Consider the following 20281-nt stretch of genomic DNA (forward strand, 5'->3'; position numbering starts at 1 on the left):
CCTTCTCCTGGAGAAACTGACTGCTCATGGCTTGGATGGGCGCACCCTTCACTGGGTAAAAAACTGGCTGGATGGCCGAGCCCAGAGAGTGGTGGTGAACGGAGTTAAATCCAGTTGGCGGCCGGTCACATGCGGTGTCCCCCAGGGCTCAGTTTTGGGGCCGGTCTTGTTTAATATATTTATCAATGGTCGGGACGAGGGGATCAAATGCTCCCTCAGTAAGTTTGCAGATGACACCAAGTTGGGTGGGAGTGTTGATCTGCTGGAGGGTAGGGAGGCTCTGCAGAGGGATCTGGACAGGCTGGATCGATGGGCCCAGGCCAACTGTGTGAGGTTCAACAAGGCCAAGTGCCGGGTCCTGCACTTGGGTCACAACAACCCCACGCAACGCTACAGGCTTGGGGACGAGTGGCTGGAAAGCTGCCTGGTGGAAAAGGACCTGGGGGTGTTGGTGGTCGACAGCCGGCTGAATATGAGCCAGCAGTGTGCCCAGGTGGCCAAGAAGGCCAACGGCATCCTGGCCTGTATCAGAAATAGTGTGGCAGCGGGAGTAGGGAGGTGATCGTGCCCCTGTACTTGGCACTGGTGAGGCCGCACCTCGAATGCTGTGTTCAGTTTTGGGCCCCTCACTCCAAGAAGGACATTGAGGTGCTGGAGCGTGTCCAGAGAAGGGCGACGGAGCTGGTGAGGGGTCTGGAGCACAAGTCTGATGAGGAGCGGCTGAGGGAGCTGGGGTTGTTCAGTCTGGAGAAGAGGAGGCTGAGGGGAGACCTCATCGCTCTCTGCAACTACCTGAAAGGGGGTTGCAGAGAAGAGGGTGTCAGCCTCTTCTCCCAAGTGATGAGTGACAGGACAAGAGGAAATGGCCTCAAGTTTTGCCAGGGGAGGTTCAGGCTGGATATTAGGAAAAATTTCTTCACTGAGAGAGTGGTGAAGCACTGGAAGAGGCTGCCCAGGGAGGTGGTGGAGTCACCATCCCTGGAGGTGTTCAAGGAACCTGTGGACGTGGCACTGTGGGACATGGTTGAGTGGGCATGGTAGGGTTGAGTTGATGGTTGGTAAGATCATCATCTTACAGGTCTTTTCCAACCTTAGTGATTCTGTAACTCCAAAATGCTCAGGGCTTGTCCATAAACACAACTGTAGGATGGTGAATAACGGGAGTGAAGCGTTTCGCCAGCCCAGACAGTACTGCTATATGGGCTTGTTTTGTTTAAATAAAGAAGTCCCCAAAGCACCTGTTTGGACCCACAGCCGAAATTACAGTGTGCAGACAAAAATCTTATAATCAAAATCAGAGTTCATGAAAAGCTAGGAACGCCAGCAGGGGATTAAAGGTCTCGCTGTTTGTGAGTTTTCCTATGCTCACCGGGTAAATAAAAAGAAGAGCTGCAGTTATTTGCTTTATAAAACTCACTCTAGAGAGCCTGTTTCCTCTTTGAAGACAAGCAGCAAGACTATCCTCAAAGAGGGCAGTTTCCAAGCACCCTCTAAGAGGCCACGTACATTCAGTTCCTGTTGAAGGGAAAGCCAGTTTCTAAGTCGTAACTTAGTGGTTTTCTCTTCAGCTTCCCTGTTAAATGTCTTCTCCCTACCATGGTTAGATAGGAAATAATGCTTTTTGTCAGGCTCAAGGGCGCTGAATGTATTTGTAAGCGACTGTATTTCAGATGATCACTCAAAAGATCAGTTGCTCTTGCAGTACATGCGGACAAGGAGTGCTTTTAAAGAAAGCAAGATGCAGTCAGTACACGTGCTGGCCTCCTCTGCATCTTGATAGGAAAACCAGTCCTCCTACAGAGGAGGAACAGCAATTACTTATCCAGCTCCAACCCTCTTCCAGAAACACAGTATTCCTTACACAAGAGCCACGGCTGCAGGTTTATACAGAATACCCACGGCAAGAGGCAGCTGTAAGAGAAAGAAATGACACCTGCTATAGGACTAAAACCATTCAAAATAACTTTATAAATTCTGTCACATTTCTGCTTTGTACATCAGTTCAACCTTATGCCTCCAGCTTGTGACTGAAAATTCACAACGCTTGCTTTCTGTTTCATTTTTTCCTGAAAGGCAGACACAAAACCAGCCATCAGTGCATTATTTACAGAAGTGCAACACAGTCTCCCACCCCGAAATTAAAATTTTCACTAATGAGATACTTCCAACAGAATGTAAATAAACACCACGGCTTGGGCAGTGTTTCTGAAGTAAATTTATAAAGGTTAGCTCATTTCTGCAATCCCCAAATGACAGAGCGAGTAAAGCTTCGCTCACCATCGAACAGGCTAAAAATACAACATTTCAAGTATTAAATCAGAAGTTTCTAAAGACAATCCATATTTTGATAAATAAACACAAGGGAAACAGTATACAGCTCTCAATATACTGTATATGAAAAGTGGTGTCCCGCTTAAACTTTTAGCAAGACAGGCGCACAGCCCAAAAATGTGATCAAAGTAACCCTGAAAACTGTAGCAATCCGGGAGTCCCAAACATTAATCTCTTCTGTGTTTCCCCTCGAATTACTCTGCTGGTCTGAGGCATTTGATTGTTATTTACTTCTACATCTGTAGGTAATGCAAAAAAAACCCCAAGTTCATTCCCATATGGAAACAATTCAAAAGAAGGTTCCGCAGATAAGTCCTATTATAATCCTGCGTCTCTGCACTTTGTGTTCAATGAGATGCAACTGCAGATCTGTGACTCCCTCTGGCATTCTGTTTGCAGCCAGAGTTAAGTTCAGTCCAAGTCATGCTGGCTGTGGCTTGCTCTCAGTTTTCCACTTCCCGTGTATCTTCACCATCGGATTTCTTATGTTTCCTCATATGTTTGTATTTTTCCACATATGCCTTCACCAGATTAGCGACCTTCATAGGGTTGATCTCTCCACTTTTGCTGTGACAGATCTACAAGGGATTAGAAAAAGCATTCGGTCAATTAACAGTGTTACAGCAGTTCAGGCAGGCGACAAATGATCGAGAAGCCCTAAGCCTGCCAGGGGAATTGATTCCTGCACAGGCCCTCGAGTCTCTCAGCAGGATACATAAAGCAAAAAACTCAACAAGGGTAAGAGTAATATTTTACTTCAAGCATTCCAGAAAAGACCCAGGGCTTATTCTACTGAGCACCAACTGAATGCAGAAGCATGTCTGAAAGCAGAATTATTCATTTTTACTACAGGCTTTTCTGTCCAGCCAGTTTTACACAATACTTGGTAATCAAGGAAGTGTTGATTTCCCATTTTTCTGACTATTTTGAAGAAGCGATGCTCAGATTAAAAGAATCTGGCAGTTTTGAGGGCCCATTTTGAGATACGGGAGAAAGAACGGACCCTACAAAGAACTTTATCAGTGTTCAGAGAAGAGTTCACAGTGACCTCAGCAGCAATTGGTGTTGCTCAGCTCTCCTACAAACCACACTTAAGGTTCATATGGGTCACGTAGAAGATGTGAAATTGCAGCCGCTATCTCAGGAATTTTGATTTATGACGGATGATAGCAAGAATGCAGAGCAGGGAGAGAATACAGTTCTCTGGGGTATCGTTTAACTGCCTTGACCGCAAGAGCATTACTCACTCTCACAAGACCACATTTACCTGCTGATCAGGTCTTTTTTAGCCATGACCTGGTCAGCACTAAGATTTGAGACAGAAGTCAACATCAGCCAAATTACAAGGCCCTCTTCCAAAGTTCAGGGACACCACAGATGCTCAAGGAATTAACGCACAAAGTATTTTCTCACCTCATCAGAAACAGCTCAACGCTTCTGGCTGAAGCTCTTAATGAGAGAGATTAGACCATTCTCACCCAAGGCACGTACCGTGTTAACATTTCGGCTCAGGTAGCTTAAGCTTAGCAATGTTCTGGACCACTGAAAACACAATCTTCTAAAAGGAACAGCCTGACAGCTCTCATCAATGGCACCTCTCAGTCCTGCTTAAAGCTACTACTGCTTCGTGACAAGACTGCAGAGTACGAGTCAGCGTCCAAAGATCAGCTACTCAGTTACGGCATGTAATTGCTGAAGCTGGCAAGTGCAATCCGAAGTACTGCCACTTACTTAACGATCTGCACAGCTCCTCCTCTTCATTTCACTGTCACCTTACCTTTTGCACTGCTTTTCGAAGAATGTTCTTGTACTCCTCCTTTGTAATCTCCCTCTTCTGGTAAAAAGGTTTAATAGCAAGTTTCACTTCTTCCACAGCCCTTTCCTGCATGTGAAGCTTCTTCATGTACTGCACAGCAAAGAGAAGTTCATCACCTTGTGCTGTCTTGGGAATGCTTTCTGAATCTGTTTTTCTTAGAAATGCTCTAACAATGAAAACACTCACTTCACACTTTCAACGACCCAAGTAAAAGCTAGCCTCAAAGCGATTTCCTTTACTGTAAATTGCAATCTGGGAACAAATACCAGTTCGCATGATGAGGAACCTTGTTTTGCGTAACAGTTATTCTGTCTTAGAGAATGCGTTTTAAGCAAGTGACTACAATGTCCGCTTATTAATTCTGGTCTCCTCCTTCCCTTCCAACACCTCTGAAGTAAACATACATCCATCGAGAGGCATCAGATTCTAAAAGCAGCAAGTCACACCTACGAATATAAAGCTTCAGGTAGCTCTAAAGGCATTCTGAAAATTGCAGAGTTGCCTATAAATTCAGGATTACAGACGACATCAGAACATATTCTATCAAAACAAGTTCATAAAAACTGCTGTTCATAAACGGCAGGTTCGGTGGGAAAAGTATCTTACTCTCTTGTTTTGTGGTAGAAAGTAAAATACTTGGCTAAGAAGTTTTTGTTCTTGTGTTAACATCCACTATGCTTACAGCAGATGGTGTGTACAGCAAACCCAAAACTCAGCAGCAAGGGACTACTAGCACTGCAAAATCTCCAAAGTATTTTACTATCTCTGCATTTTCAGTGCTGATAAGCAGCAAGATACAGTCCTACCTCTCTACAGGACTGTTATGAGAACTGACATTAATTTCCAAGCTGGAGGGGAAAGGAGAAAACCAGGTGTTCAGAGAAATTTAGACATTCTGGCTTCTGGAAAGCCCCTTCCAAACATTCATGCAAGAAAGTTTCAGAACTCTAAAAACGCATTTTAGATGCTTTAATCCCTCTCTGTCTTATTGCTATGAAGCAGTAGAAACTAGAACCATCAAATGGAGTAAATCCCAAAAGAATTCAAAGAAAGGATTGCCTGCCTCTCCTGGGTTAGCACAGTCAGTCACCAAAAACAACAGTGACAACAGGGGCTGGGAAAATACAGTACAGAGAAAGTTGAAAACCCCCAAACTTTAAAAGATCAAATAAACAGCTCACTAATGTTATGTGTTTGCTACTCGATAGCATTCACTCACTTCCTCATTTTTCGTTTTATCCACTGGAGGTTTGGGTGCTTTGATCTTTTCCTCCGCGTTTCCAACAGAAGCAGCTTGGATTCCTGGTTCAGATGCAGTAGCCAGGCTGCCCGGCTCCGGAGTCAGGCTCTGTCCTGCCATGCAGCCAAGCGCTGGAAGACTACCCTGCATGATAAACTGAACCGTGGGCTGGCTGACAGGGGCATAGGGGGGAAGGCTTGAGGGTAGAGGTGGCGTCAAAGGTATATTTTGACAGTACACCTGTGAAACAGATAGCATTTCGTAAATGCTTGTACTTAGAAGAGAGAGCATCAGATGAGGATTTTCAGAGCACCTTTTATCCACTCAAACAGGCAAGTCATTACCAGTTTAAATCAGGGAGGCTAACATCCCAGCCCTCAGCTAGGTCTCTGTGCACCAGCAGCTCGCACCAGCCCCGCTCACCTTTTAACTGGTGGACAACACAGACTGATGGCACGGACCAATGCCACGGGGCCAATTTTTACAGCCTGAACACAATCAGGGAGAAGCTCACAGCTTCTCAAACAGTACCATCTTTGCACAAGTTACTGCTGAAAACAGAAGCTGCATGTGTAGAGCAGAATTAAAAGAAAATGTGCTTCTTCAACTGTAAGGACCACCTGAGAGATTAAATGATTAGAGGACTGCTGAGGTGTATGGTCTATATGAAATGTACCACACGCAGAGGAAGGCGAACTCTGCCATGAGAGGAGGGTGTTGCACAACGAGGGCACGGATGAGGTGGGATGCCTTCCATGACACTTGGGTGCCGGAATAGGAACCAACCTGAGAGGAATCTAGATCAGGAAACATAGGCTCAGGAATCATATAATTGGTTGGAGGAGGCTCATTTAACTGCACCTGATTTAACGTTTGGTTCAAGTCCTCTGCTTTCCAGGCCCCTTCTTTTGCTCGCTGAAGTTTGTAAAACGGCATCCCTAGGTTCCCCAAGAGAAGGAATAGAAAACATTTAAGAACAAAATGAACCTAATGGGTCAGAGATTCAAGACCAATTATATTTTAAAAAATCAAAATAAAAAGGATCTAACAACAAAGCTAGCTGTAAAAAGATTTTGTTTAGCGGTCATCAACATTTTAAAGCTTCTGATAATAGAGGACTTATCATCCCCTTGAGCAATTGCTTTTTACTGGGTTTCCATAACCAATGAGAACCACACAAGCAACTCTGTCAACACACATAGCACAGGGTCCCAAGCCAAACTGTTTCTAGCAGCCTTGGCTTAGCAGAGCTCACAGGAGCAAGCTACAGAGATTTGTCACGCTCCTTGGTTCTGAGAAAGTTATAAATTCTGAAGGCAAACCAACCATTCTAGTTAACTGCAGAAAGGGCGGAACACGGGCTGCCAGTTCAGAGATCAGGTTGCAATACGCGCTTCACGGCCAAACAAGCTGCCGTTGGCTAGCTGAGCTGTGCTGACAGCATGTCCGCTCTGATTCATTAACACAACTCACACCTCATGATTTCAACAAGTGCAAAATGCCAGCTCTCGGGATTGCAAACCATAGGATCACCCCAGCTCAGATGACAGAGCTGTTACACTACAACCAGGGTTAGCCAGGCACCGAAACCCTAAGCCTGATACAGCCTGCCTCAACTGCTGTTTGTTTTCCGAAAGAAAGACTTACTTGGAATTTTTGCGGCAGACAATGTGCCGCTTTCTTCTTCTTGAAGATTCCAGGTAACTCTCTTCACTGGTGCTTTTGATTTCAATGCAGGACCCTGAGGTACCACCTCCAGTTCAGGCTTGCTGAAATTACCGGTTTTCTCATTTGACACAAAGCACTCATCTTTAACCTCCTTCGCACCATCGGTTATTTTGGATGAGCTTTGAATTGGCGCAGCCTCAGTCGGAGCGTGCATGGTAACTTCCTTCTTTGGGGGTGGTTCCATCAGAGATGGACATAACGCAGTATTTTCTATTTTAACTGTAATCTCAAGGTTTGCATTGCTACAGCTACCGAGCATTGCTGGATCTCTACGACTCATTAATTCTGTTTCAGCAAAAGAATCCACATTGCCAATTGGAACACAAATGTTTGCGATCTCTGGCACAGGGAATGCAGTTTCACCAGTCACTTCCTGACAGATGGGCTCTACCTTTACAGTTTCTTGGGCCTCTCTCAGTTGAACTGGGGTCTCGGCCTGTATTTCCTCAACTTTGACATTTGGTTGGATGGTTATGGAAAGCTCTTCTAGTACTAGCTCCTCCTTTGGCTCTTGTTTGAAGGAATGGGGTTGCTCCAGACACCTGGACACGTTTTCAACTGGAGGCTTTTGATCCTTTTCTGGTGGAGGAGGAAGCGAGGTCTCTTTCGATCTGTGTTTTCTTTCTTTGGAGCGTGATCTCGATCGTGGTCTTTTGTCCTTTGATTTGCTGCTTTTGTGCTCCCGAGATCGAGATGCAGACCGAGACCGAGACCTCCACTTTCTCCTCTCCCGAGACCTGGATCTCGATCTCTTTCTGTCCCTTGACCTCAAGCTACTATCTTTATCATACCTCTCATAGCTTTTGTCTCTCCTGTGTTTCCGCCTTTTAGTCCTCTCAATGCTATTTGACCGGGAACGTTCCCTCCGTCTTGATCTTGATCGAGACCGTCTTTTCTTTTTCCTATTTTCGTGAAACTCAGAAGTACTTCCAGGACTACCTGAACGTGACCTAGATTTCCTTTTCTCCCTAGACCAAGAAGTTTTTGCCTTTTTATCCTTGGTTTTATCCTTCATTTTCTTTTTTTTAGATCGTTCGTGACTGCTAGAACGGTCAGTAGAAGACCTCCTGCTCTTGGGTTTCAATGAGTGTGTTTTGCTATGCTCTTCTCCACCTGACCAAGAGGTAGATCTGGAGCTTCGGTCCCTTGAGTGTGCTCTGCCCCTAGACCCTGATCGGGATCTCTTACGCTCTTTGACAAGTGCCTTTTTCCTTTTCATCTTCTTCTTGCTTCGGGAGCTGGAGTTTGAACAGGATCTGGAACGCGATCGCCTCTCTGTTTGTTCTACCTTTTGGACTTTGGGCTGCCCATCATTCTTTGAGGGACTATCTGGTTCTAGTTTCACGTTAATATTAGGTCTAATCAATTCTTCAGCATTAAAGAACACATTAGGGCCCTCTCTGCTTTCCTCCTTTAAACACTCTGCATTAGAAATTTGCTTAACAGCAGATGAAGTGCAAGGACTGCTTAGAAAGTCTTCCTCATCCATATTGTCTCGTTCATCTGTATCAGAGATCTGTTCTACAATCCTGCTTTCTACCGTCACATCATCATGAGACTCTATGTTACTAGATGGTACGTCGGAGTCAGCCTCAGATCCAAATATATTTTCTACCATGTAAGGGGTGAAACGACGGACAGTTTGAAACATTTGAACTTTTGGATTTTCAATGGAAATAGTCCTGGTAATGTTAGTTAGCGGGATCCCTGAGCCGAGCCTTTCAGGACTGCTGCTTGCCGAACTCGAGTCCGATCCTGTGGGCTCAAAGGGATCATATATTTCACTTTTGACCTGCTTTTTCTTAACTGAGAAAAGAGGTGAAGGACTCTCTTTCTGTTGCACTTTGTCGTCCACAGGGCGGAAGGTGTTACAAAATCCTGGGTTAGACAGTCTGCTGGGATGCCCTGCGTTTCCAGGAATATTGATTTTAAAACTCTCGAAAGAGCTTGGGCCTTTGCTCCTCGAAGTGCCCAGTAGCGATGAACTGCTATACACGCCTGTATTGCTAGAAAAAGACACCCCGCTTGTACGCGTTTGTTGCTGAGATTCCTTGGCGTTTGACTTCTGACTTTCCACCTTGCTACCCTTTCCTGGCTGATTAGTGCTCTCTTTGCCAGTCAGCTGGGTTATACAGGAGCTGGGGATGTCACAGCTTTGGCTTCCTGTGGGTTCTGGCTCCACCTGCTTGCTGCTGGTTTCCTTTTTAATCTTTGGTATCCTGGGAAGCTCAAAAATGTCAATTCTCTTGGGAGGTGGTTTTAGTGGCTGCCTCACAGTCACAGCTTTTGAGCCAGAATTCAAGTTACAGCTAAGGGGCTTTGAAGATGAGTCAGTGGGTGCAAAGCTCTTAGAGTTTCTATCAAATCTGGGCATTTCATCTGACTTGGAGCCATGCCTGCTCAGAGTAGCTATATTCTGAGTCTGAACAGACCTGGGTGTCATTGAATATTCTGATTTTACAGTTGCCTTTTCTGATGTAGTCTGTGCAGGGTTTGCTGCAGGCTCAATCCTGCTCAGTGAGGGTGAAGGTGATGAAGACAAACTTGAGGAGGAGGGTCTGGTGCGAGTACTCAGCCCTGAGGAAACTGAAGGTCCATCAATGGAGCTGCTTGCTGTGGTCCCTGAGTGCACTGTACTCGGTTGGGTGTTATGTCCTGCACCATCATCCACTCTCGAGTCATTCGTTGATTTTCTGTGAAGTGGAGCTAGGGCACACAAGCAAACAATTAAGCTTTTCAGTACGTATCTGGACGTTTCCCCCCAACATTAAAAGGAGTACTGAGCTAATTATTTTAAGTTCCACTTTGGTTTGCAGACATACCACACAGTCACATAAGGCAGTCCAATAGTTCTTTTCGTCAGATGCTCAAGGTTTAATGCCAGACAACTGCATCTTTGAGGTCACTAATGTTTAGGAAATAAATCATTGTGTTCTGTAGCTATCACCAGACTCATGTTTATTATCCTGTAGTCGCTGATGGATAAAAATGACTATAACAGAGGATGTTATAGGTACTTACTTTAAGAATAAAGCTCTAAGTTTCAATTTGAAGAGATTCTTTCCAAATAATACCATGCCAAGGGAAGACACAGCTGAAGATGATAGCATATATTCTAGGGCTCTACTTTTGCAAAGAAACTTCTTGCCAAGGTCCTCATCACTGCTCTTCAAACCGAAGCACAGTTCACAGGCATGGCAGCAATGCATGACAAATGCCAGAAGAATTGGGTACTAAGATAAGTCTGCTCTATCCAGTCCTCCGTTTTTTATAACAAAGCATGAAACTACAGTGCAGTACTTTTGAAAGAAGAAAACTACCTATTAAAACCAAAATCCTCCAGTAACGTCTTAGCTCTGGAATTAGAACAGAGACAAGTAACGCTATTTCAGAGCATACGTAAGAATCTTATTAGATGGATTACTGCAGGCAACTACTGAATCCATCCTATATATTCAAACTCTCAATAAGAGTATCCTTATGTTTGAAGCTATGCAGCCTGTAGAACGACGGCAGACGGGGATGAAACAAAGAGGCTAACTGCACTATGAAGTGCCAAACCCTTACCTGCCTTCTTTGCTGTCAGCGAACCATCTCTGTTGATGACCACATCCGAACTACTCATCATGAGAAAGCTCTGTCCAGACAGGATACTTCCCAACAGATCAGGCACAGGAGCAGCTTCTGCTTCTTGATCAGGACTCATGGCAGGTACACTGCTTCTGCATGTTTCAGAGGGGTTATATTTCCTTTACTCTTACAGCACTTGTTCTATACACACACATTACATTAAAAAGAAACCAAAATCAAGGGCATAAACAGAGGTCAGCCAGGGAAGTTTACTTGTAGTTTTGGCTTCACTAGAGTCATTCAGCCCCCATCTCCCTCTGACAAACAGAAGGTGAAGCTTTTATTGACTTCTCACAGGAACACCACAGGATAGGAAAGCATGTAATCATACCAGAGACCTTTGGTAAGCAAATGATTTTAGTCTTATTTAAGAGTGGTGCTCACTGTGTCGCATATCAAGATTAATTTCCCAGTGCATTTAAGATGCATTTTTGAAGTGTAAACCATTGTTCAGCACTTCACAGGTATTTCCATCCCAGCTGCCTCTCTTCCCCCCACCAAATCACGATCACAAATGTAGTCCTCAGGCCTACACTGCTATCTAAAAAAATTGATGCAGTTTGAACCAGTGTTTAGCACCAGTCAAAATACATATAGGTGCCTACTGGTAGGGTAGCTAAGAGCATGGCATAGGAGGAATTACACTGAAAAACAAGAGCAGTGCTCCCGCACACGGGACAACACAAACACTCCGCTTTATGCATTACTCAATCTTATGAAAACGGTTTAATTGTAAGTTCTCCGATCTTGGAATACGGACTGAAAAAGGTTTGAGTGTTTTTGGTGTTGGGGTGTGGCTTTTTCGTTTTTCTTTCTTTGCTTTTGTGTTGGTGAGATTTTGGGGTTTGTTTTGCTTGTTTTTTTTTTTTTTTTAAAAAAAAAAAAGAAGAAACCCTACAACTTTAAAAGGGACCAACAGACCCAAGCTCTCAGAGGGAGCTACATTTCATTCCTGTGTGACAACAAAGCAAGCTTTCCAAGCATGATGTACACCAAAACCCTGTAATAACATACAATAGAAAGACAAAATGGGAAGGCTAAAAGAATTGGCTGCCCAGGCCAGACCAGGAAACTCAATGTAGTCCAGGTGAACCAAGCCTTTAGAAAAGCTGAATTTCATCTAAACAGTTCTACCTCCTAAACAATGTGCTACTCAAATAACTCGGGAGGACACGGAAAGCTTCCTGAAACGTTTCCTTCAGGATTGAGGTGGGAAAGGTAGAGAAATATTCCAAGTTATCATAGAAATATACTATCTTAATCCTGAGACACCAACCTTCGCCATAAGTCAGATGCATTAGAGGACAGCCATGTAAGCCTCTCACATTTTTAATCATTTCAGCTGAGCTCCCTCCATTTCTCCTAGTCTTCAGCTCCCTCAGCCTTGCAGTTTTCTATGACTCGGTTGGTACCTGCCTCAGTCATTTTCCTCATCCCTTTTCTTCTCGTCATGCTCCTGCTCCCTGTGTCCTACCCCTCTGCACTGCGTCCTACACCCCAGTCCTGAACACCCACTATGGGTGCCAGTGGGAGGCACCCAGCCATGCTCCCTGGCCCCGGCGGGCACAGAGGCGCACAATTTGCACACGCACAGACATCTGTCAGACAGAAAAGCAACAGGATCAGGGAGTTTTCTCTCAATTTTCTGAGCTCCAACAAATGGCAGAGGAATTGGGTGAGGTGGGTACATCCCTCATCTCCTCTGGCTGTGCAATTAAATTCCCAGGCCCTCTCAAATAAGCATTTTTCTAAAGGTTAATGAGACTTGGATTTAAAACATACTAATGGGGTTATTAAACAGTCCCAAAACAGAAAGCAAGAGCAGCCAGATTAGGGTGGAAATACTAATTTGAAATTTCAGTGCAATAGTTAAGAGCTATTATGAAAGAATAAGTGTATGTTCTTCAACATAAAAAAAGAATTCTTGCATAAAATGCTGTGGTTATTTATCTACGCATGTGCAGGCATGCGCACGCACACACACTCTTTCAAATACTCAGGGTAAGAAAAGAGTTAAACCCAGTCTGCTCTTTTGTTAGGGTCATTAGACAATTAAGAAAAAAATTAAGTAAATACTTGATGGATTTTTACCTGGGAAGTCCCACAGAAATAGGTCTAGCTACTGGACGGTGAGACCTCAGTGCTGACTGGGAGAGAACTCTTCTTTTGGCACTCACTGGTGAATCTGGATTTGCTGGAACCTCTTCGTTACTGGGGGTAAAACACACACACACGAACCCTGAAATTGTCTGAATGCTTTTCATGTCAAATAGATGAAGTAGATAATGCTACGAGGACAGATATGGTTAGAGAGCATCGTTTGTTTTATTATGATACAGTAAAAAAAGATTTGTGCAATATGCTTATTTTCTGTGGCTACATAAATAGAACAGCGTAACTCAGCCAGCAGAGATTCAAGTGTAGATTTTTATTTTTAAAATATTAAATGGGTACTTTCCTTTTATGATAGGATCAAAAAGACTTATTCATTGGAAAATTAAATTTCACCAGCAATAATTTCAGATGTCCCCTCCCCAAAATCAAAAGCTTAAGACACAAACTATGGCATAGTAAGATTCCTCCTGAATTTAAAGCGTCTGGAAAAGTGAAGATGGGAAAAGGAGAAACTTGGAAGATTCCACAGGTCCATTTAATTCTATGTGGAGTTACTGTTTATTGGATACCAAAGATGCTAGCTATCTTAATTTAAAATAAATAAATAGAAAATGGCTGATTAGGATCTGACTCCTTCAGATTCTAGCCTTTGAATAACCCCATAGATCTTACTAAAGGTTTTCACAAGGCTTATTATTTCAGCATACCTCTTCAAAGAAGGCTGATTCTGCAAGAGCTCAGCAACTCAGCCAAGAAGGAAAGAAAGAACGAACAGGCCAATGTGTTATTATGAGCTGTGTATCCAAAGCTGTCTTCATATGCGAGATCTACACTCTACAAAAAGTCATGTGTACAAACAACCCGACACTTGGGAAATTATCAGGTCCCTGATCATAATCCAAAGATATCTTACCTTTCGTAAGGATCCAACTCATACGGATCTCCAAACACAGACAGAGAAGCTGCACCAATATCTGCTCTCATCAGACCAAGTGAGGGCTCCATTGGTTTGTACATGGAAGGAAGCGAGGCCCCACGCACAGGTTTACTAAGACCAAGGGTTCTTGCAATACGGGAGCGAGTAGTAACCTCATTTTTCACCTGCACAAATAAAGAGCCTAAGTTATTTGTATGTTACGGCAGGTATGCACCCTGGGTTTAAAGCCCCAAATGCTTCACTTAGGCTAAGTACAGTCATCAGGTTACTACGGTCGGTAGCAGAAGTGGTGTGCATTTATTGTCTCTATTTTTTTTAAAGCATTTATTAAACTTCCAACTATGGCCTATATGTCACTTCATACAGAGATTGCACGTATCAGATTTAAGTGACCAGATAAGTTACGTTTCTAAAAATCTTTAATGATGTCATTCAAAATTGTCAATTCCTTATTAAATGCTGGAGGGACAGTTCTGGCTGTAGGATGTAAACTCTAGTTAAGGCAGCCGAGGACAAAAGTCAAGCTGGTGCAGAGTATTCAGTATAGTTCACGTGAGAACACTATCCACAGATTCTAGCCTTTGAATAACCCCATAGATCTTATTAAAGGTTTTCACAAGGCTTATTATTTCAGCATACCTTATGGCTGATGAACTGGGTTTGCAACAACAAACATCCACAGCCTATTAAAAAAGCATCAGTGGTGGCAATTTTAACTTAACTTGCATCAGCACCAAGTAAGCACTACAGCTGAATGGCAAGGCATAACACAAAGCCTTGCAGGACATGCTTTACAGTGTTATCCTTGCAGTTCAGGTAACAGGATCTGTCAGCAAATCCAGCAGGCCTGCCTGGAAGCTGCAATTCGTTTCCACGTACAGCATCTTTCTGAAGTACACTGGACACATCCTGCACATGCTCCCACCAGAAAAAAGTTATCTGCTATCATTATAAGACAGTATTGTTTCCACTGAATCCCACGTTATAGTGCTTTTACAGATGGCTGAAAAATGGCAGATACCGACACTGGTAGAAACTCACGTGTGATCTTACTCTCATCTTTTTCCCCCTTCTCTTCTTTGTCGGACGCTTGCGTCTCTTCAGCTGTGTCCCTGAACTCTTCTTCCCAGCAGAAGATTTCGTCTGAGTTCTTTTTTTGCCTCCTACTTTCTTCCTCCTACCTGATGGGACAAAAGACAACCAAGTATCGGCTAAGTGCTGGCACTGTATTTTATTCTGTACTCCCTTTTTCATTCTCCCATGGCACACAAAGCAGCTCAAAGAGACCTACAGTGTGCTGCAACAGTATAAAACAGCAGAGCAGAAAAAGTGAAATCATTAGGATTTATTTTAAAGCAACCTTCAAGACACTTGTGGGCAGAGGCAGTATGGGGAAAGAAGAAAATGCACGTGGTATACTTCTGTAGCTGCACAGGTGTGGCAGCATACAGAGTATTTTGTATGATTCAAACTCATCTTCCCAAAGCTTTTATTCTTGCAGATGGGAACGACAGAAGGTGTCCAATGCCCTTACCTGTTCTTCTCTTCTGCCTAGCAGGAGCCCGCGGTGTAAGAGGACGCTGGTAGATGGCTGTGTTTAGGCCTGCTACAACTGCCTCAATTGTTTCATCCAGAAGAGAAGACATGAGGTACCTTGGCACGTGCTGTGTGGGGGATCAGAAGTTACATGATACAGGTTTCTAAAGGTCAGCAACAAGTTAGTTATAAAAGCATTTGATGAAAAATGGATTTGAGATTCGAATGAGAAGCACTCGTGTCACCAAGCTGCCAGTTAAGCAATTATGACACCTTTCTCACCTATTGACTGTCATATTAAGGAGAACATGATCTTGCTCTTCAGTCTCCCTCAGTATTACAAGTCATGGCTAGCCTAACTCTGACTCTTTAAATGAGAACAATCCCTGAGACTGACATTTCCTCAATGAAAAAGTTCACTTAAGAACTTTCCCAAACCCACCTAACTGACCTCTGGCTCATCACGCAGCAAAATGTGATGAGCAAAGACTGAAAAGCCAACATAGTACAGGTCCCCCGTCTTAAAACTCCTCATTCTTTAGGTCAGATTTACCTAATGCTGCGAGACATGTCCAGAGGCAGGATCTCAAACACACACCTCAGGGAACTCACTGAAATGGCAGGTGTGAATCCCCCTCCAGAGCATCACTTCACTGCAATAAGCAAGGGCTGCTCCTACAAGGTTCAAATTCCTCTTCCTCTCTATACTCAAGGGTCAACCACATTTAAACAAACACATTTGAAGCGTATGGATGCTGAACCACCAGCCTCAGAATGTGAACTCAAAGCCTCCTTGCTGGGCAAACATAGCACAGGTTTGCTCCTTCTTTTGGTTGGAAAGATGTTAAGAGTAGGTTTCTCTCAACATATATGTTAAGTTGGCCATGCCCACACCAACCATATTCCTAAAATGTCATAGAATCATAGAATGGTTTGGGTTGGAGGGGACCTTTAAAGATCATCTAGTCCGCCCCCCCTGCCATGGGCAGGGACATCTTTCCTACACCCTCTCCTTTCTTCAAGCAACTACAATGCATCAAGAACTAGTAAAGTTTCCTATGAGCGTAGCAGATGCGAAGATGCCTCTGATGTTACACATTATTCACTGTGCTTACTTTCTAAAAGAGCATATGCATCAGATCCTTGTACAGTTGCAAAATGCATATGTGGCACAAACACGAGAGAAGAATGGCTTTAGAGTATCTTGCAGCGGCAAAGAAGCTTCAAACTGCAAAATGTTTGCAAATAGAATACTCCAACAGAAATGTATACTTCCATAGTAAGAGGAATTGAAGCTATTTCGCCAGGCTTCTCTGTTAGTGTCACTAATGCATGCTCCAAACTATTTTACTGAGCTATTTTTATTAGAATGTCATTGTTTTAAATATCATGGGTGCCAATAAATACTACGGAAGGTTCTCTGAATTGGAGGAGAACAGGATGGAGTAAGGAAAGCCCTGAACATTAGCCTAAGCATATTTATTTTTCTAGAAGGGCCTAAAATAGTGCATCTAGTTAACCACCACTAGTTTAGGCACCGATAGAAAAACAGATGAGTTACAAAACAAGCCGCCTCCCCGAATACTAAAGCTTTCCAAGGATCTGAAATCAGCACCTCTCTATGCTTTGAGGACAACAGCTTATGCACTCTTTAACCAGTGGAATTAAGCTTCGGTCAACTCAAGGCACAAGCTAGAATAAGATGGACTTTTATTCAGAGACAAAGGGAATAAGTAATAGTGCCTTTCTAGGTATAGTTTGTAATAATCGCCACAGATTGAGAATCAGAGCTTCTTGAATGGGAAGTGTTGGGCTCCCAGGCTTGCACTACTATGCAACGGTAAAGTCCCCAGGCAGCACCACTCTCATCTGCAGGAGACAGCGACATGCTATTTCTAAAACAACAGGTAGGGAAAAAAAGAAAAGCACTAGCAGTTTCCTTGCGTAGCCTTTCACCTCAAACAACATTCTTCTACAGTTATTTTTTTCAACATATAGCCCTGACAACTCAGATTAATTGTTTAACAACAGTGCATCAAATCATTCATCAGGTTTTTCTATTTTATTAATTCTTGTAAAGTTGAAATTAAAAGGCCTGGGTTTGGAGACAGGGGGGTTGGCAGCCAAATACGGTGACCTCCACTGTGGAGGACTTAATGAATTTAAGGACTGCTAAAGCACTCTGGGAAGTCTTTAAATCAAGGGAAAAAAGTGTGATAAAAACTTACGGCAAGCTAGCTCTTGGTTCAAGGCACCTATTTCAAACTGTACTTACTGCTGTAATTCAGATAATTTGGGATTTGCTACAAATGTCTCTCCTCCCACTTACAATGATTTTGTTGAGAAATGTAACAGGTAAACCGCGGGGAACTAATTAACAGTAGACTGTTCTTCCTAACCAGCAGGAAGATAAGATAATGGAAAACCTCCACTTTTCCCCCCCAGATTTTGGCATTTTGTTTTGCTTCCCTTAAGCCTGTCTTTATTTACCTCTGTTTCTTCTGCCTGAAGTTACAGAATATAGAAGTGTAGCTCATGAAGTTGAGGCACTTCATAATCTCAAGTGCATTTCCTTTTTTCTTTCTCATGGGACCTTTTCAACTGGATTACAAGGGAAAGCTTAATCTGCCAGACCTCCTGCCTCCAATTCAATCTTTCCCCAGTCTGCACTTCACACTCCAAGGAGAGATTTTATAGCAGACCCAACCCGGAATCCACAGCCAGCTGACGGACTTGAAGAAATACTTAGTTTTATCCACTCTTCCCTTCTCCCTCTTTTCTATATTTTCCTATCTTTGGAAAAAAACTGACTTAACACAATCAAAACCAAAATGGCATGTTACTGTCAGATGAAACCAAGTTTATTTTCATAGAATCACAGAGTAATTCAGGTGGGACAGGATCTCGGGGTGTCCCTCAGAAGGGTCTGACCTTTCTGTTCACTGGTCAACACTGAATTCAAACCAGGCTGGTTAGGCCTTTCTTCAGGCGGGTGCTGAAAGCCACCAGAGACAAGAGATTTCAAAAACTGTCCAAGTAATCTATTCCTACGGTTGACCGTCCCCAGGGGAAAAACAATTTTCCTAATGTCAAGTCAGATCCTCCTCTTCCTTTCAAAAGTTGTAGAATTTCACATGTTTCTATCAAATTCAACAGCAGCATTAATGAAGAACCAATTAAAGCATCAGTAGTCCCATGGAGGTTATTTACAGGCTCTGCTTCCACACTAAGCCACCATATGCTCCTGCGCAATTTAAGCTTTTTTATATTTATGCAAGTGACAGGTAGAGTGCTTTGGCTAAAGCCAGAGGGCAAAGCAGGCAGGAGATGCCCAAGTTTGAAAGTTGTCAGTTTGCAGCATACTAATTATTACCTAAAGGATCGTAACTATTCCCGCCAACAGAAACATCCAGAAACATATCAGCTGCAGCCATCTTCAGTACAGAGTTCAATGAATAAAGGATTTGAGGGACCTCGGGTATTTGGGATACTTTCTTGCACAGATTCTCTGGTACCTGTTAATGTGGTTGAACTCACACTGCCACATCACTGAGGACACTAGCACCTAGGTTTTTTCTCATCAGTAAGAGGCTGATTTTCACAAAAACATACAAACCTTAAAAATACTAAATTTTTCTCTTCAATTTGGCTGAAGGTGGCCAACAGGTCCTACCGCTATGGGAAAGGGGGCAAGAAGACAAACAAGCAAATACACAAACGTCAAATAACCATGCCCTGTCTCTGCAAAAAAAGCATGCTAAAAAACCAGAAGTGGCGCACAAACTGTGCATTAACAGCCACTGGGAATAAAAATACTATTTTGCTCACAGCTGAGGTGATAAAAATGTAGATTAAGAGAGGAAGCTACCGCAGATTTCAAAATAGAGAGTCTTGGTCACGCGCTGCACTCTATTTGCACACGTTCTAACATCTTAATTTAAAAGAACTCCACAACTACTAACCATTATGCTATGGACAGTCAACACAGACAGCTGAGCTACTTAAGGGGGGACTGATTTCAACTCTTCCACAAGGTTCTTCTAGAGGCTTAATAGCAAATACCCCTAAATACCTGAATTTGTTGCGCTGTTGTTATCCGGTTTCTGTTCACTGTCGCCCTAACTCGTTCGCTCTGCCGAGTTCTGGCTATAGCTCGGGTTCGGACGTGAGGGCGTAGCCTACTGGTGGTGGGAATAACGTCAGCTACAAGGGCAGCAACCTCTTCTTCACTGACATGATCTGTATCTTGAAAGAAAATACACCCAGGTCACTTGTCTTTCTACAGGTGAAAGCATTTCAACAATTTTGGACAAAAAAAATAATAAAAAAATCAGTATTCCCTTTCTTAAACCAATCACCTCCAAAGGCAGACATTATCCTCTCAAAAGGAAATGAGCACAGACACCATTGCTTCAACTGTAACGCAGAAAGATTATTTTCTAGGTAACAGAAATTGCTGCTACCTTGGCAATCTGAGGTCAGGACAGTAATAAATTCTTTCCAATGTAATACAATGCAGTTGCACTAAGGTGCTGGGCTTGCCTCAGGAAGGTTCAAGAATGCTTATAAGCAGCAGCTCCACAGGTTGTAACTGCAGATGAAAGTCTTAATAAACAAGATCCTCTTATCAGTCAAGAGTTCAAGTCAACTCTTGAGGTTCAAGACAGAATGCCTATCAAAACAATTATTTAGAACAGATAAAACCAGGGGTAAAACATCTCTTCAAAACAGCACATGCTTCACATCATCTAAGTCAGGAGAAAAATATTTACTTTGACTGGATACCACGAAACCCTTACCTGCAGCAGCACTGACATCCATGGGGGCACAGGCTGGACAGAACCATTCATCTACAGGGACTTCACTCAGAGGTGGATTAAGGCATTCCATGTGATACCTTGAGAAAAGAAAAAAAAGTAAAATAATTAAAAAAAACCCCAAACAGTGT

At 43.3% G+C, this 20281-nt stretch overlaps 1 protein-coding gene across 3 annotated transcripts in view; it reads right to left on the reverse strand.

Moving 5' to 3' along the window:
* Nucleotides 1–1979: 1979 nt before the first annotated feature.
* The window catches only part of PHRF1 (PHD and ring finger domains 1), a 36669-nt gene continuing 18367 nt past the window's right edge, over nucleotides 1980–20281 (reverse strand). The window contains exons 7-18 of one of the 3 annotated variants that reach the window (XM_059825804.1): nucleotides 20133–20230; nucleotides 19406–19578; nucleotides 15332–15461; nucleotides 14851–14978; nucleotides 13774–13961; nucleotides 12837–12956; nucleotides 10683–10837; nucleotides 7035–9821; nucleotides 6174–6325; nucleotides 5367–5627; nucleotides 4109–4237; nucleotides 1980–2909 (exon numbers count right to left, since the gene is read on the reverse strand). In XM_059825804.1, coding sequence (XP_059681787.1) covers nucleotides 2775–2909; nucleotides 4109–4237; nucleotides 5367–5627; nucleotides 6174–6325; nucleotides 7035–9821; nucleotides 10683–10837; nucleotides 12837–12956; nucleotides 13774–13961; nucleotides 14851–14978; nucleotides 15332–15461; nucleotides 19406–19578; nucleotides 20133–20230 — 4456 coding nt within the window. In that variant the 3' untranslated portion in view covers nucleotides 1980–2774. Of the gene's footprint in view, nucleotides 2910–4108; nucleotides 4238–5366; nucleotides 5628–6173; nucleotides 6326–7034; nucleotides 9822–10682; nucleotides 10838–12836; nucleotides 12957–13773; nucleotides 13962–14838; nucleotides 14979–15331; nucleotides 15462–19405; nucleotides 19579–20132; nucleotides 20231–20281 lie in introns of all 3 variants that reach the window. The other 2 variants (XM_059825806.1, XM_059825805.1) reach the window with 2 other exon arrangements.

The sequence above is a fragment of the Gavia stellata genome, chromosome 17, assembly GCF_030936135.1.
Source record: "Gavia stellata isolate bGavSte3 chromosome 17, bGavSte3.hap2, whole genome shotgun sequence".
NCBI lineage: Eukaryota > Metazoa > Chordata > Aves > Gaviiformes > Gaviidae > Gavia > Gavia stellata.